Genomic DNA, 19,278 nt, shown 5'->3' on the forward strand with positions numbered 1-19,278 from the left:
ACTCAAATGAGATCCAGCCACTGCAGCATGTGTATATGTCTGTGTGTGTGTGTGTGTGTGTGTGTGTGTGTGTGTGTGTGGGAAAAGACTGGTATTTTACATTTTTAACCCACTTGAACATGGAACCTCCGCCATTAGACAGCCTCACAGACTGCAAAAGAGCAGATGTTTCTCTAATCCCGAGGACCTTAAAATAACTCTTCAAAAAAAAAAAAAAAAAGTATCAACGTAGCACATAGCAAACGCCTCCTACAGTGTATATGAGAGAAGTTAAAATTTACAAGAGTCTTTATGTTTTTGTGATTTAAATGCCCTCAGAGTTGACAAGCAGAGTCGAGGGGCAAGAAATGTAGGAGACTTTTGACAGAATAATATGAAAACACCAATTCAGTTTAATTTAGACTCTCACACTGAAAAGTCTAAAAGTCTATTCATACGAAAAGATTATGAAATTGAATTTGGGAATAAAAGTGGGATTAGGCCTACTAATTTTGAACATTTTGTAAATTGTATTAATCACTGCCAATACCTAATCAAATGTCATTTGTGCTCAAATGCTGCTAGAGCTTTTCCCAGAGCTAAGATTTTGCTCAATGACTTCTAATCAGTTGGCTTTTTAATGACTTTTAGTGGATGTATGAAATCAGTTCTCCTTAAATTCCTAGCAGAGGTCCTTAAGGTCCTAGCAGAGTAACCACAGATGTAGAGAATCAGATTAACTAGCAACGTGATTCATTAACATTTGACAACCACAAAATGTCACAGTACTGTTTGAATTTAATATTCTTTTATCATTGAAAATCTCAAAAACAACTTTTTCTGTGAAACGGTTATGTTTAAAAGTGAGTTTGAGCTTCTTTGAAAAAAAAAAAAAGAATCACTCTGGTTAGATATTTTACAATCTAATGCAATGACATTCAGACATTTTTAAGTGTGACTTCAGCATCCAATACATAAAACATAAAACCTGAATTGTACTGGCAAATAAGTATAGAAGAAAGAGATGTGTGTCTTACCTTTTACCAGCACACGAGCTGTACACACAGCTCTGCCATGATCATTCACTGCTACACATGAATACACTCCTGCATCCTCCAAAACAGCTGCCTTAACTTTCAGTTGAGCCTTACTATTCTCAAACATGGTGTGGGAATATGGAATGGGTTTATCTGAAAAGACAGAAAAAAAAAAAAAAAGACTATCTGTAATTTATCATAATTTTAATTGCTGATAAGTTCACTGAGAAAGGAATCTAAATGATTCTTAATCCATTATTTAAAAGTTGAGATGGACAAGGTGGGGTTATCAAGGCATACAGATACAATTTCAGCTGAAATACTGACAAAGTTATCTTGGAGTGATAATAATAAGAAAATAGAGTGGTGCAGTGATGGCAGTGATGATATTTTTGTAGGCCAACCCAGAAGTGTTGTCCCTCAACATAAACCCTATATAGGATTGGTCTTTTGGCTTTTAGATTATTGCAAAAAATAAGCTGTCTGACTAACAAAAGTTTATGTTTAACGGTCATGTTTGGTGTATCCTAAAAGATTCCTCAGATCCTAGACCAAAATCTGAAGTCTTTGATTGTTAGTTGGACATGTTCACTGATAGCGGATTAATGACCATTGCGATCAAATTTTACCTCAGACAAAATTCCTGTAGTCCTGTAGCGTGACTTCTACGACAACCATTAAATCAAAAACCAATAGGAGTGCCGAACCTGATGATGCAATTAGTGAGACAGCAACAAACCACCACTTGCTCCACACACATCATCTTCGTTTTTTTCCAGTTTTCTTTCATGAGAAGCCATGATCAAAATGAACCCTAGAGATTGTTCTCACTGAGCGTGTCACGGATTGATGATGTAAAACTCTGGACGAGTCTTCTTGCGTACAGTTTGCCACAAAGTCTGGCATTAATGACAACTGAGATCCCACAGTGTGACATGGCTTACAGCGAGGATCATATTCCTACAGTCTGACAAGCAGCAGTCTTAAAGGACTATAATAAATCGTACAGTGTGCACCCGGCTGTAGTTCTTGTCCCAGTTTGTTATGGTTTCTGATTAGTTTCACACCTGTTCCTTGTTTTGTTAATTATCATTCACTGTGTCCATAAGCCCTAAGTTTTCCTAGTTCAAACATTCATTTTAGTCTAGGACTAGGCTTAAGCATCGTCAGTGAAACTGGGGGTGTGATTCTTACACATTTAATTCATCATGATAATCTTTACAAATGAACACAGCTTTTATGAATTTTGAAGCCTAAATACAATCACAAGAAGTAAAAGGCTATACGTAGCCTATAAACAAACTACACCACAGTTACATGACTTCAAGATTACAACCATTATGCTTGAGAAAACTTTTTCAGACTTTATTTAAAACAACTTTAGCTGAAAGTTTGATTTAGAATTGTTTGCAATTTTGCAGTTATAAACATAATGAGGCTTTAAAAGCGGACTAGTAAGTAGATGTTTTCTTGTTAAGTGTGATGACGTTTAATGTCCCTGACAAACTATGTATGTAGTCCCATTTAGTAAAAGCTTTAAAAAAAAAAAAATCTCACAATGGCACTGGAAAGATTGCTGTGTGAATGTATCTGTCAAATGGGAAATGTATAGAATAGCACTTTGTTATGCATTGTTAAATGTTTTTGCTTGTAAATGGCTAAATGTTCTCGGCTAAATGTTCCTTGCAAAATGTCCCTTGCAAAATGTCCCAGAGGGCCGAGACCAACAGGATTCAAGAGCACTTCTCTCAAAATCATGAGGAAAAGCATCTTCTTTTTCCGACTTTCCTTTCTTTTTGTACAACCCCCTACTTTTCCAGGGATTGTAAAATCAGCCTGTACAGATGCAGTAACCTCTCTCTCTCTCTCTCTCTCTCTCTCTCTCTGATATCTGACTTACCATGTCCATCTGTGTGAATATTTCAGGGTGAGTGATGCATGTTTTGCCTTTATATGGTTGTAAGGTCTCATATTTGCTCAAAGGCTCCTGCTGCGGCTCACAGTTTCTCGGGGAAACCCAGAGTCAAACTCAAGAGACTTTCAGCTAGTCTGTAAGAACACCACCATCAGTCTTACAGTCCGATTCTTATAGGACAACACACAGAATCAGTTTATCAGTACAGTTTATATAGAATTAAAACTGTTACACCAAAAGGTCCTTTAGCAATGATTGAAGAGTCACTGTATAAAAACAGATTATGGAAATACACTGCATTTTGAACATTAATTTTGTCTCATTGAAGGGAATCATAAATAACATTAATCTTTCAGTGCAGTGCAATTTATATCATTAGTAGTATTAAATAAAGAATACGATGACCATCTCGGAGCTACGGTCGAGACTCTCGTTCCTGCAAAGGGGCAGAAAAATTTCAAGATGTTTCTAACTCTAACTTTGAACCAGTTCTGTAGAATGGCCCATATAGCCTATTTGAACAGGGTTTGTTTCCAGGTATGACTATGTACTAAAAATGTGCTTTTGACTTTAATTTATATTTGGATTTTTATATACAGTGAGGAAAATAAGTATTTGAACACCCTGCTATTTTGCAAGTTCTCCCACTTAGAAATCATGGAGGGGTCTGAAATTGTCATCGTAGGTGCATGTCCACTGTGAGAGACATAATATATGATTTTTTAACTATTTATTTGTATGATACAGCTGCAAATAAGTATTTGAACACCTGTCTATCAGCTAGAATTCTGACCCTCAAAGACCTATTAGTCTGCCTTTAAAATGTCCACCTCCACTCCATTTATTATCCTAAATTAGATGCACCTGTTTGAGGTCGTTAGCTGCATAAAGACACCTGTCCACCCCATACAATCAGTAAGAATCCAACTACTAACATGGCCAAGACCAAAGAGCTGTCCAAAGACACTAGAGACAAAATTGTACACCTCCACAAGGCTGGAAAGGGCTACGGGGAAATTGCCAAGCAGCTTGGTGAAAAAAGGTCCACTGTTGGAGCAATCATTAGAAAATGGAAGAAGCTAAACATGACTGTCAATCTCCCTCGGACTGGGGCTCCATGCAAGATCTCACCTCGTGGGGTCTCAATGATCCTAAGAAAGGTGAGAAATCAGCCCAGAACTACACGGGAGGAGCTGGTCAATGACCTGAAAAGAGCTGGGACCACCGTTTCCAAGGTTACTGTTGGTAATACACTAAGACGTCATGCATGGCACGGAAGGTTCCCCTGCTTAAACCAGCACATGTCAAGGCCCGTCTTAAGTTTGCCAATGACCATTTGGATGATCCAGAGGAGTCATGGGAGAAAGTCATGTGGTCAGATGAGACCAAAATAGAACTTTTTGGTCATAATTCCACTAAACGTGTTTGGAGGAAGAAGAATGATGAGTTCCATCCCAAGAACACCATCCCTACTGTGAAGCATGGGGGTGGTAGCATCATGCTTTGGGGGTGTTTTTCTGCACATGGGACAGGGCGACTGCACTGAATTAAGGAGAGGATGACCGGGGCCATGTATTGCGAGATTTTGGGGAACAACCTCCTTCCCTCAGTTAGAGCATTGAAGATGGGTCGAGGCTGGGTCTTCCAACATGACAATGACCCGAAGAACACAGCCAGGATAACCAAGGAGTGGCTCTGTAAGAAGCATATCAAGGTTCTGGCGTGGCCTAGCCAGTCTCCAGACCTAAACCCAATAGAGAATCTTTGGAGGGAGCTCAAACTCCGTGTTTCTCAGCGACAGCCCAGAAACCTGACTGATCTAGAGAAGATCTGTGTGGAGGAGTGGGCCAAATTCCCTCCTGCAGTGTGTGCAAACCTGGTGAAAAACTACAGGAAACGTTTGACCTCTGTAATTGCAAACAAAGGCTACTGTACCAAATATTAACATTGATTTTCTCAGGTGTTCAAATACTTATTTGCAGCTGTATCATACAAATAAATAGTTAAAAAATCATACATTGTGATTTTTCATACATAGATTATGTCTCTCACAGTTGACATGCACCTACGATGACAATTTCAGACCCCTCCATGATTTCTAAGTGGGAGAACTTGCAAAATAGCTGGGTGTTCAAATACTTATTTTCCTCACTATATATATAATTAATATATATATATATATCGCTTGCCCTCTCAGTGACATACCTGACTGAAAGGCTCATTATGCAACTCATTATGCGGGTCATTGTCTTCATGATCATTCACGCCCTCACGCATATTGCCTTTCCAAACAAAAAGTGTCTTACAAAATTTAAAACAATGTATTGTTTTATGTGAATGATTAGGCAGGATGATTTTCAGATCATTTTGAAGCAAACATTCTTAGTGACAACATCCATTAGTCAAAAGTCACGTGGACACATATTTAGTATGTGTTTTGTGGCCTTATTTCAGAAACTTAAAAAAAAATTTATAACCATGCATAAACATTATTCTCTCAAAAATACAAACATGTACATACATGTTGCACACATATTATGGTAGCCCTGTTTGTGCTGAATAGAGTGTAATGATAGCTTTGCCATTAATATGTTTATAAGCAACTGAAAAAAGCACAAATGTCAGGGCATGTCAAAACATCTCAAGTACCCCAAAAACACCTTAGACCCCTGAGGGTTAAATGCTGTGACGTGAAACCCATCGTGGAAGAAGAACGCCGTCGTGTTTACAACTGTGACAATGAGCGCCTGGCTCATCAGGATCAACTGAAGGCTGTATTTTCAAAAGTATGTGAGGTTTGCGGCTCTATTGTTGCAGTAAACTTGCACAACGTTCTTGAATGAATCATTTATTAGATGTACGTCGGTCTGTTATTGTATGGATATCGACTTTACATTTTCACACTAAACATGACACAGAACAACGAACAGTGATTGGTTGTGTTACATGTCAGTCAGTCCTTGGCTGATATTTTTATTCGTAAATACATGTAAGTGAATGTGTTTTGTCATTTAAGAAACCTTTATAATGATCATGATTCATGTTATTTGATCTATAACGCACAATGGGCGCCATGTGAGTACGCACTGCAGTTCAGAGAATTGTATCTGTCAGATTTAGGCTTACAGCACGTCAATTCATCCACTTCTCCCAAAATACATGAAAGTAAGTGGCTGGTGAAGTGTGAGAAGAATAGAGTAAATTTTAGTTACCTACATAATGTGTATCTAAACACGTCACTAATTTATTGTTAGTGTTAATTGTTATTGCCGCCTCCATAGACATCAGTGTGTATTTTACAAACTATAAATGTTGTTTTGCTAGTAGCCTACTTATGTGTATTTAAATGTCTGAAACCTAAAGTAAACCTTATGTGGTTGAAAACACTGAATAGTTGTGATATAATATGACAGCGCTAAGAGCGTCTGTCTCTGGCTCAGCGCCAGCCAACGTGCGAATGCAGATTTGAATTTAGCAGTTGATGATCACTCAATCTGAACGTTCTAATCACAACGGTGTGAACGATCATACACGTCAACTAGTTAACTAGCGATCACATGCGGTGATGATGCTTCTTAGATCCGTTTCGGAGAACCAGAGGGCAAATATTTCAACCGACAGCTGAGGCATTTAAGTGGCACCGAAATGAGGCACCAAAATCTGCGTTTTGATTCGGTCCGTTACATACCATTTACTTAGGTACCGGTTCCAAATCGGTGCACGGTTTTGGTACCCAACCCTACCTAAGGGTTACACGCGTATCCCTCAAGTGGAGCGGACCATTGCTATGCAACTGTGCCCTAACTTATCTTGGCACGGAGAACCGTGTCTCCCTTCCCGGGCCTCTAAGTACTCTTCGGACTTAACTGGCAAGGCTTACAAGGCCTGTGAGGAAGCCGCCTCTGCCATACACGCCATGGTGTTGTTGCAGGTCCATCAGGCCAAGGCACTGAAGGACCTGCACGAGGGTGGTCATGATCCCCAAGTTCTCCAAGAACTTTGTGACACGACAGACCTTGCGCTTCATTCAACGAAGGTGACTGCGCGGTCGGTGGGTCGTGCAATGTCCACTATGGTGGTCCAGGAACGGCATCTCTGGCTGTGTCTGGCTGACATAAGGGAGACCGACAAAGTCAGGTTCCTTAACTCCCCCGTGTACCAGACCGGCCTCTTCGGCGACGCGGTCGAGAATATCACCCAGCAGTTCTCGGCTGTACAAAAGCAGACTGAGGAGATTAGACACATCCTGCCATGGCAGTCAGCTGCTGCCTCCACCACCCCATCACCTGCGGCCCCTCAATCTGCTCGTCGACGGGGGCGTCCTCCTGCGTCTGCCCTCGCTCCCGCGGCGCAGCAGCAGCCTCCACCTAAGTGGCGCTGAGGAGCCAGTCGCAGACAGGCCGCCCCGCCCGTTCAGGCCCCGGCCAAGAGGGGCGGCAAAGCCAGGGGTAAGCGGCCCTAGGATGGGTGACCCGGAGATAGGACTGCTCTCCAGGAGATGGTGACCGCACCGCTCCCTCCCTCCCCCCGGGCCGGGTGTAAAATCTTTTGTTCCCTTTTATTAGTGTTCCGCCAAATTTTCAATAAAAAGAGCAGTTTCTTCCATCTCTGGGTCTGAAGAAGGCCCGGAGAGCAGTGGGAGGAGAGAATCCTCACCACTCTCATCCCTCTGTTCTATCGCCAGCGGGGAGCAGCGTGCAGTTCAAGAACGCATCCAAGCCGCCTCCTGCACCTCCTGCCCCATGGTACCAGGTAAGTGTTGCACAGCACACTCAGACACCGATACGGGCCGCCTCCCAGAGAGAGCCTCCCAAGCCATGTCCCTGCGTTCCACCTCGCTGCTCATTCGGACCATCAGGCTCGGCTATGCGATTCAGTTCGCCCGGCGTCCCCCCAAGTTTCAGGCCATCCACTCCACTACAGTGAGAGCAGCCGATGCCCATGTTTTGCGGGCGGAGATCGCAGTCCTAGTGGCGAAGCACGTGATAGAGCCGGTCCATCCAGCTGATATGAGGTCAGGGTTCTACAGTCCCTACTTCATTGTACCCAAGAAAGGCGGTGGGTTATGACCGATCTTGGACCTGCGAGTTTTGAATCGGAGTCTCCTCAAGCTACCATTCAAAATTCTCACGCAGAAACACATTTTCGAATGCATCCGTCCCCAAGATTGGTTTGCTGCGATCGACCTGAAAGACGCGTACTTTCATGTCTCAATTCTTCCTTGACACAGGCCGTTTCTGCACTTTGCGTTCGAGGGTCGAGCATATCAATACAAGGTCCTGCCCTTCGGGCTGTCCCTGTCTCCCCGTGTCTTCACGAAAGTCACGGAGGGGGCCCTTGTTCCCATGAGAGAATAGGGCATTCGCATCCTCAAATAGGGCATTCACTATCTCAGCGACTGGCTCATACTAGCACACTCTTGAGATCAGTTATGCGAACACAGGGACCTCATGCTCAGGCGCCTCAGCCAGTTGGGTCTTCAGGTCAACTGGGAAAAGAGCAAACTCTCCCCCAATGTGTGATGTTCACAGATGCCTCTGGGGTGCCACGTACAACGGGCATGCAGTGTCAGGGGTGTGGACGGGCCCCCAACTGCATTTGCACATTAACTGCCTCGAGTTGCTAGCAGTACGTCTCGCTCTGAGCCGATTAAAAAGGGCAGGGATGTGCTGGTCCGTACGGACAACAGTGAGACTGTTGCATACATCAACCGTCAAGGTGGTCTAGGCTCCCATCGCATGTCGCAACTTGCGCCATGTATGTCCCCGGTGTGCTCAACTGTGTAGCCGACGAGCTATCACAAGCTGTGCTCCCGGGAGAATGGCGACTCCACCCCCAGGCGGTTCAGCTGATCTGGAGAGAGTTCAGGGAGGCTCAGGTAGACCTGTTTGCCTCCTCAGAGACCTCCCACTGCCAGCTGTTTTACTCCCTGACCGAGGGAACACTCGGCACGGACGCACTGGAACACAGCTGGCCCAGGGGCCTCTGAAAATATGCATTTCCCCCAGTGAGCCTACTTGCACAGACTCTGTGCAAAGTCAGGGAGGACGAGGAGCAGGTCCTTCTGGAGGCTCCCTATTGGCCCACCCGGACCTGGTTCCCAGAACTCATGCTCCTCTTGACAGTCCCTCCCTGGCACATTCCTCTGAGGAAAGACCTTCTGAGGAAGGACCTTCTGACTCAGAGACAGAGCACCCTATGGCACCCATGACCGTGGTTACCAGCTCATCAGCTTGGCTCCTCAGCAAAAAACTGAAGGGCAATCGCACCTTCTGCTCATTATATACCCATGCTGCGTGGCTGAACAGCTGATGGAAATGATTGCACGCCAATGTGCATTGGCTCGTTTAGTTTCACTCTAAGTAGATTCGCCTCACTAGCGAGATTCCTATTCGTCGGTCACGATGTACGTCTCCGTTCCCTCCTTCAGGGAACGAGGGTTACCATACGTGACCGAGACGTTTTCTATTCACCAGTAAATAACACTGTAGCAACTGCATAGCAACATGGTAAAAATCACTCCAAACTCCTTAGAAACTCTCTAGCAATGCCCTAGTAATGACTCAGAACACAGATCCAGCAATGACCTTGCAATGTCCTAACAACCATTCAGAACACTTTAGCAACCACATAGCAACACCCTGCTAATCCCCCAGAAAACACTAGCATTTATGTGGTGATTTTTTCACTGATGTTTTCTTCATAACATGTAACAATTAAACAGAAGCATTGTGTTTGAGATATAACAGTAAAGATATATTCCACAACATTTCCACACTTGTCAAGATGTTTCTCTGCCTCCAGCCCGAGATGCTGGGATAGGCATAGGTCTAGCGGTTTGGATAAATAATTGATGGACAGAACTTTTAGGATTGTTTTACATTGTTTTCAGACGCTGGGATAAATGTTATATTTTGGATTATTGCTGTGTTGTTTTGAAGGTGGTAGGTTGGATATCATTATTCAGACTCTTTAAGAATCCAACAATTAAAATGTCAATACAATGCAATTGTTGCTATGAAACTCAGCGGTAAGACTTAAGACTGTAAGATGTAAGATGTAGTTGTATTTACAATTTCACATGGACAACAGTTATAGGCTAACAATAAATACAGCCTATTTTAGCTTTACAGAGAACAGAGTGATACAAACAAACACTCACTAACTAACCTTTATAACCCTTCTGTTTCAGACATGAGTAAAGACAGATATCTAGCAATTTATCACTCATGGCATGCCATAAAAAGAGAGTAAAGAGAGTAATAAAAGGGGAAAAGGAGAGTCATTTTCATGCTTTTTTGCCCAGAAGGCTACTTTCTCTTTTTTTTTTTTTTTGAAAACAGCACTAAAACAGCAACATTATTGCCCTCTACTGGTAATAAAGAAGCTGCATAAAGGGATAGTTCACCCAAAAGTGAAAATTCTGTCATCATTTACTCACCCTCAAGTTGTTCCAAACCTGTATGAATTATACTATGGAAGTCAAAGGTCCCATTAACTGTTTAATTACCCATATTCTTCAAAATATCTCCTTTTGTGTTCAGCAGAAGAAAGAAATTCAGTTTCACTTTATTTTGATGGTCTCTTTAACACATTCTGTTGACTGTAAGTAACGTTGTACCTACATGTCTACTAACTCTCAGAGTGTAGATTAAGTTGACATGTAGTTGCAAAATTACTTATAGTCAGTAGAGTGTTTGTTGGAGTTTGGTGTTTGTTAGTGTTTGCAGATGTTAAGCAGACAGTCTACTTATACTCTAATGAGAGTTAGTTGTCATATAGTTGCAAAGTTACTTATAGCTAAAGGGATACTTCAGGATTTAGCAGTAAGCTTTGCATTAGTAGAAAACCTGTAGTTTTTTCGAATTACCGCGCTTTCCACCCTCATATCCCCCTGAGACGAGAGATTTATGTATTTTTTGTCTGGAAAAAATCCTCCGATGACACAAAATGACGATTTTTTGCGTCATCTGAGGATTTTTTGGCCAGAGGCTAAAGACTACAGCCAGGCTGTCCCGCATGTTTTCAACCCACCCATAGAGGGTGGGATCTCACTCACAGAATGTACACATAGTGTCAGCCATCTTTTTTTGGAAGCTAAGCTAGCAGGCTCTTGTTCTGTGGAGAAAGCTGAGTAGTAGGAGAAAGCTGAGTAGTAGGAGACAGCTTAGTAGGGGTTACCATCCTCTTTTTCCTGGACATGTCCGGCCGCCGAGATCGTCCAAAATGTCCGGGATTCGGCTTTTGCTTTCTGCAGTCGCCATTCATTGTTTACATGCACACCTTTTGTTTCAATCTAACTGAATTCATTTCGATTGGTGAATCTGAATGTAGTGTTTAGATGAACGCTAAACAAGTGATCGGTTGATGTGCGTTTTAACATTGCTAAGAAAATTCCTGCTCCTCCGTGAGAGATACGAGACCGGTGCATCTCACGTGTCGCTCATCAGTAATCACGCCACCGGCCTAGCGCCGTTCTCCCACGGCCCTCAGTCTCGTCCTGCTCGCCACAGTAAACATAATGAATGGCGACTGTAGAACGCAAAAGCCAAATCCCGGACATTTTGGGTGATCTCGAAATCCCGGGCAGACTCGTCACGGAGACTAACTAGTAGCCTAGTCTTGTTGTTTAACTGCACGCTCTTACGGGTAGGCGTGGCTTGGGAGTGGCCTCGTAGAGCAGCGAAGCAAGTGCATTCTGGGAGTTGTTGTCTTTCATCCACATTAGCCAAAAATACATTTTCTGGTTTTTCTCAGTCTAGAAGGCTCCAAATTCAAAAATAATTTCACATTTCTTCTACATAAATGACCCATTTTAAATACACATTCATCTTTCCAGAGGTGAAGTATCCCTTTAACAGCACTTTCAAAAGGGACCATCAAAATAAAGTGTTACCAGAAATTCATACAGATTCGGAACAACGTGAGGATGAGTAAATAATGACAAAATTTTGGGGTTAACTATCCCTTTAACTTCATCCCCAGAGAAAGCTTTTTACGTATATATATATATATAAAATTGTGAGTATTTCAATTGTGAGAGTGCATGGCTGCTACCTTGGCCAGGTGTCTCCTGTAAAAGAGATCATTTGCTCTCAGTTGTACTCTTATTTAACTATATTAACCCTGGTTTTATGTGAAATTTAGGGGCGAATACATTTACATGTATTCATTTAGCAGACGCTTTTACCTAAAGTGACTCGCAAATGAGAATTACTGGATCGATGATAATTGGATGTCTCGCTCAAACAGTGTGTCATCTTACCATTGTGCATCCAGGAGAGCTCAGGCAGTGGTCTGCCCTCTACTGAGCACTGGAGGATTAAGTCCTGTCCCTCTGATAGCGAACAGTCTTTCAGAGAAGAGCTGAACACTGGGGCTTTAGCCTCCACCCTCGCACCTACAACACACATACACGAACACACACATAAAGTATAATTGGGCACAAAGCATCTGAAAGCAATTGGTTTCACCAATAGGTGGCACTGCCAGACTAATAATAATAACATTATTATCATTATTATTTGTAAATGACTGTTGACAAATAACATGTCCATAAACTTTTCCATCAAGAAACTTTTCCATCTTTTCCTCCTCAATTAGGTTAAAATATAAAATATTTTAGTTTAAGAAATGAATACCTAACCCAATAACAGTAAATTATGCATAGCTACAAGCAACTAACTCTAAACCAAACCATAACTCTAATTATATAGTAAGTGCATGCTTTTATTAATTTTACTTATTTTTTACTTTTACTTTATTTGTATAATTACACTGCAACAAGGGCACCTTAAAATAAAGTGTAACATACTTTTTTTCAGAAAGGACACATTAAATTGATCAAAAGAGACAGTAAAGATTTTTACTGTTTGTATAACTGTATAATGTTTCTAACAAAAGATTGATTTTCAAATAAATGCTGTTCTTGTGAACTTTCTAACCATCAAATAATCCTGAAAAAATGTATTGCGGTTTTCACAAAAACATTAAGTAGTAACTGTTTTCAACATTAAATACAAAATGTTTGAGCACCAAATCAGCATATAATGATTTCTGAAGAACCATGTTAATGTATAATCCATGTATGAATTAATGAGCTCATACAATTGAGAATTATCTAAATTAAGAAAATCTAAAATCATGGCACAAAACAGGACAGTGATGACAATTTAACATGTAATGATCTTATAAAGATCAATAAATTGTTGTTTTTGTTATTATACCTGTTAACCCGAACTGAGGAGTTCTGTTTACATTAGTTCAGTTACAGTTAATTTTAATGTAAAAGAATGCAATTAATTTAACTTCAATTTTTGTCCTTTATTTTACTATTAATTTCATGGTAACAGTAATTTCTTAATTTGTGTCAATACCTTTAATATGAAACATGAGCCTCAGCCACATCCATAAAAAAAAAAAAAAAAAACTGTAAGTTCTCCATGAAAGCACTAAACAATGTCCCTCTGAGCTTTTAGTTCAAAAGTGTGCATATTTAGAGAAATATTGATTAATTATCACGTGTTTACTTCAAATTAATATAGAAAGGAGACATATATATATATATATATATATATATATATATATATATATATTTCCCCCCAAAATGAGGCGATGTGAGCATTATGGAATGCTAAACCCTCTCATGTAATGTTTCATTCATACTGGAAACCAGAGGGCACCCTCGTGCAGAAAGTCCACAAGTGAAAGAGTCATAAATATTATGACGTTCCAAGAAATCCCTTATTTGGACAAAGGCATCCAGAGATCACTGCAGCTGAATAACCTGCAGATAAAGACGCCTTGGCTGATGGAACATGAAGATAATAAACACGATTGTGATGATGTGGTTTATCTGTGTTCTTCAAGCCTTCAAGAATTAAGTATATTTATAAAGCAGTGCTAATCAACATAGCCTTTATCACAGTACAGTATACTATTGTCACGAACTGGTCCAAGACAAGAAGGTTGAGGATCCAAATGCAGTATTTATTGAACTTGGTAATCTAAAGACGTAATCCAAAGTACAGGCAAGGTCAAACACAGGCAGGCAGGCAGGCAGTCCATACAAACAAACACAACAAGGCAGGGAACACGGGCAAAAGAGTAATCCACGGAACAGGCAAGAAATCCAAAAACCAAGAGACATGAAACCAAGGGAGAGTGCTCAGAATTGCAGTGTAACACTAAACAAGACTTCACAGGGAATGAATGAGTGTACATGGTTTAAATAGGCTGAGACTGACAAGGTAATGGGATACAGGTGGGTGCAATCAGGGATGATGAGACCGGGCAGTGAGTTATGGGAAATGTAGTTTATGAGGGAATGACAATAATGTGATGTGGTGGTGACCAGCTGGTGACCGTTACAACTATAAAATACCATATTTTCTGCCTCATTCTGTGAAGCACATGGGGTCACAGAATGTCATTTCACTCAGCTGTTGTTATAAAGTTTACAGCAAAAACCCTGTTTTAATCTCATAAATTGTTGTGTTTTGATGCTGTGCTAAGCTAACATGCTAGCTAGCAGTGGCGGCTGGTGCTAAAAAATGTTGGGGGGGCACAACAAACTGAATTTTCAATTCAGGACTGAATGTAGGCTTATTGTTAAATAACAATTTAACAGTGATAATAATGTAGCTATCATTAGCCTAAAGTTTAGCTAAAACTTCAGCCGGTAGGGTTGGGAAATAGCCAATTGCCAAATAAATCTGAATTTTTGGGCTAAATGGCGATGTATGGTATAATCTGAGTATTTAATTATTATTTTTCTATTTGAATAAAAAAAACCTGTATTTAATTTTTTTTTTTTATATTTAATATTCTGATCGATATTTTCCTACAAACAATGTTTATATTGAAGGTTATAAAAACAAACATAGTATAACCTTGCTGTCTATCTGCAGTCTATCCAAAAAAGGGATCAAATCACATTACATTCTAACATTGCAACATTACAATCTAAAAACAAAATAATGTTTTTTTAAAGAAGTAGTTCAATTTAATAAACCAAAAAAAAAAAAAAAAAGCTAATATCATAAAAATACACATGTAGGTTTGAAATTCTCTAGCACATTTATGTTCACCAACAACAACAAATATTCAACAACAAATGTTTTAGCTAAATATATTTATAATTTAGTGCTAATGTATATTTTAGTCAGAATAATTGCGCTCCTATTCTATTGCGCTCCGTCTGTTCGGCGCGCATGCACGCGGGGGCGCTCGTTCACGGAAGTATAGCTTGCAGAAAGCTCGCCCACTCATGACAGCAAACTGGACTTTCTAACATTTACAGATGGAGAATATGTCCGTGAAATGTAAGTTATGCACTGAGGAAATTATTGGATGTCACTTCAGCTTATGGCTAAATACTAATAGAGGTACATTTGTTTCCACCAATCGCTGCACAAGTTAAGGTTACGTATGATGACGAAAGCACGTTAGTGCGAGCCCTCCCGGAACCCATAGAGAATGCATTGCAGTGCCTGCAGTTCGAAAAAAAAAATCTTTGAATGTAAGTCTATGGGAAGACTCTGGGCGATTCTCAGCCAGAGTGAAATCGCCCAAAAAGAGGCGGTTCTCCACAGAACGTGACTCGGCGCTGATTGGACTATATCCAGAGGCAGAACAACAGTGAGTGACTGCTAGCGTAACTCTGTGGTTGAATGAGATAGTGATTGAAAGTCCCTTTCACACTTTGGTGGTGCGTCGCCCTATCGTCCTAATGAAGAAACCGCCGCTGCTAGCTAGCACTTATGCACCTCTCAACAGGAGCATGTTTTATGACTAACTTTGAAAAGTAAAGAATATTGGAATGTCTGAATCAATGTTCTTTTTTTAAGAAGGTCATTTGATACAAAGCCAAAGAAGGTGAAGTGAGAAGTTTGGTCAAAGAAACAAGGGATTAAAACAGTTTGAATAGAAAGTCGTCGATAAATATAATATAAGACAAAAGGAAAATAATTAGAGGTGATCAGGCCTGTGACTTTAGCTGAACTGCATTTCTAGACTGCAACTAGGCCAATTTGGTTTGTTTTTCCCCCATAAAGATATTTCATGCAAACTCATTTCTAGTAACTTAACGTTTAAGCCCTTATACCTATGCTATTTCTTGTTTGTTTCAAAAGGTGTGTATGTGTGTGTGGGGGAGGGCTAACAGGTTAAATGGCGATCCAGAAAATGTAGATGTAGAAAATGAGAACTCAATTCTTACGCTTGACAGTCAGACTCCAGTGGACTGCAGTCTTTCCTTTTTTGTTGGTAGCAGTGCAGCCATACTGTCCCGTGTCAGTAATGTGAGCATTCTCCAGACACAGGACATGCAGACTGCCCTCCTGGTGTGTACTGACGCCTGATCTCTGTCTGAGAGGAGCACCATCTTTCACCCAGCTCACTGTTGGCACTGGAGACCCAGACACTGAGAGAGCAAAGAATGAGATCACTCATTTAACATCATGTACATAACTTTACACAACTTTGTGCAACATCTACAGTTCCTCTTACATATTTTAAGAGGTTAAGGGTAACTGCTGAATGTACTGACAAACATTTATGGTAAACTAAAATATACTTTAATGTAATTTCTATTGAAACGTGTGTGTTATGTTTTTTTTAATACACAAAAGTAATGATGAAGTTGAAGTTATTTAGCATATATATTAAATAACCCACTACAGTTAAAGTTGTATTCAAGTACTTTACATGTGCATTAATAGATTAGTCAACACATACAAATTAGTGTAATTTAAATCATAAAACTTAAAAAATATATATTTTAATTTTTACTTTAAAACTTTACAGTTTTATTTAATGAATAATATATTATCTGCAAGTGCAGTTTATTTTTCCAAATATACTTCATATTTATTTGAAGATTACTACAACTGCATATTCAATACAATTAGGCGCACTTTATTTTTAAAAGGGAATTCATGAAGTGTCATTTTTCTTCCAGAAGATAAAGTCAAGACATGTGAACAGTGGTATAGACAGCAGCTGGTCAGATCATAGCAACATTGACCAATCAGCATTCAAGACCGGAACTAAATACTAATACTGACTAAACTCAGAATTTGATCCCAGTCACTTCAGTTCACTAGACTCACCTTGGCATCTGAAAGTGACCTTTTCTCCCTGCATGACCTCTTGGCTCTGAGGCTGATAGTCAAAACAGGGCAGAGTTTCTAGGACATCCATGTTGCTCTCTCTGGTTTGTTGGCTTTTGTCTCTGCTGGACTCCACCCGTGACGGTTCAGGCATCTGTCCTGGAGCTCTGAACCTATCCGAAACTCTCTTTGTGCCATGTGACTCAATCTTTACAATGTTTTGACTTCTTACATTGACAAAGTTTGATGTCTTGTCACTAGCTGGTGATCTTCCATCTGTGGATTTGCTGATGGGTTGTGAGGATAGGGTTGATGTTATTTTTGGTGTGTCAGATCTGGTCATGGGGGGAACACTGGCTACAATGGTAGTGGACAGTGGTGTGCGTGTTTCTGTAGTTACGGTTCGGACAGATGTGCTAGAAGTTTTCTGTTCAATGTCAAGACCGTTGGTGCTGTGCTTGACCGGATCCTGAAATTGTTTGGGAACGCTAAGGAAAGAAAGATCCTAAAGTCAAGTGAACAGTCTTGTTGCTGTGTTTCCACCCACCAATTTTTATGCGCTTTTTGGGATATTGCATAAAGAAACAACTGGCTGGAAACGCCAAGATGCGCATTCATTCTAAAAATGCGATCGTTTGATTTGGATTTTTATTAGATTAGGAAAACATGCGCATAAACTATGATGGAAATACATTTACCGAATACAATTAAATAAATGTACATAAAAATAAAAAACATGTGACTTTGCGATGGAATGGCATAACTGGACAAACCAGTGAACCGATTTTTTTGCACAGCATCTGAATTGCTGTTATGGTTGTTCTGAAATGCCTGAGCAAAATCTGTTGTCAAAGCGGTTCTCTATAATTACTTTCCAGAACAGTCTTACACGACTGTGTTCCCAAACAGCAGGGATCCGCCCCCGATTATTATTATTAGCCAGAGAAAAACTAATGTTTAAAAGTCAAGGGTCAGGAGCCCACCTAAAGGAAACACTAAATAAGTCACATAATGGTGACATCAAATAAAATATTTTCAATAAAACGTCAACATCTAAACATCTGTTAATTCTCAAGTCAAACTGGATAGTAATAAGTGAAGCTGGTAATGCGGTTTGTGGAGTTCAATAGTCCACGCTCAATGCCTGCTGGGAAACTTCCCGCTAAAAACTTTATGAGAATGTTTTCCGCTAAACATTTTTAGAATGTTTTTAGATAATCTTATCCTACCATTTAGGAAAACGTTCTGGGAACAACAATAAAACTTGCCACTGAAAACATTACTAGAACAAAACACTTTCTAGCTGGGTAGTCAAAATTTAGACGATCAAGTCTCTTCTCGTCAACTAATGTTTAGTCGACTATTGGTGGAAGTAGAACAAGGTTTTTTTTTTAAACTGGACCAGGACCAGGGGTCCGCAAGGGAGTACTTGGGGATCAGTGTAAATGTTTAGAAAAAAAGTGTACAAATTAATAATACAAAAAAATAGATTTAAAGAATAAGTAAATAAAAAAATAAAAAAATAATTAAACAAAACAAAACAAAAAACACAGCGATGCAAATTACTAGAAATTAAATATGTTATATATATATATATATATATATATATATATATATATACACACACACACACACACACACATACATATATATATATATATATATATATATATATATATATATATATATATATATATATATATATATACAGTGCAATGCATAAGTTAATACACCCATGCTAAAGTTGACTAAAAAGAGGAATAAAAAATCATATTTTGGAAATTGAACTTAATGCCTTAATTTAAAAAATTAGGAAAAATCAAACTAGCTTTTAGGCTAACTGAAATAAAACCATGCCAATCTCTAGGTATGGTGAAGGCTATGTGATGATGTGGGGCTATTTTAATTCCAAAGGCCAAGGGAACTTTATCAGGATGCATAGTATCCTGGATCCATGAAGTAACTGGCCTTTAAAAATAAAAATCTGCCTGCCTCTATGGGAATTTAACATAGGGGTGTACTAACTTATGCACCATGTATTTTAAGGAAGAACATTTATTTATTTACGATACATTATTCATTCACAAAGAAAATTGGTGTCCTTAAAGGTTGGATTTTTCCTAATCTTTTAAATTAAGGCATTAAGTTCAATTTCCAAAAGATGATTTTTTATTCCTCTTTTTAGTCAACTTTAGCATGGGTGTATTAACTTATGCATTGCACTGTATATATATAT

The 19,278-nt window shown here is 39.8% G+C and overlaps 1 protein-coding gene across 1 annotated transcript in view; it reads right to left on the minus strand.

The window, feature by feature from the left end:
• The window catches only part of mylka (myosin, light chain kinase a), a 120,594-nt gene that overhangs the window by 42,831 nt on the left and 58,485 nt on the right, over positions 1-19,278 (minus strand). The window contains exons 8-11 of the mRNA XM_084420989.1: positions 17,043-17,530; positions 16,151-16,354; positions 12,197-12,331; positions 1,017-1,169 (exon numbers count right to left, since the gene is read on the minus strand). Of these exons, the coding sequence (XP_084277115.1) occupies positions 1,017-1,169; positions 12,197-12,331; positions 16,151-16,354; positions 17,043-17,530 (980 nt within the window). The remainder of the gene's footprint in view (positions 1-1,016; positions 1,170-12,196; positions 12,332-16,150; positions 16,355-17,042; positions 17,531-19,278) is intronic.

This window comes from Rutilus rutilus (assembly GCF_951802725.1).
Source record: "Rutilus rutilus genome assembly, chromosome: 10".
Lineage (NCBI taxonomy): Eukaryota > Metazoa > Chordata > Actinopteri > Cypriniformes > Leuciscidae > Rutilus > Rutilus rutilus.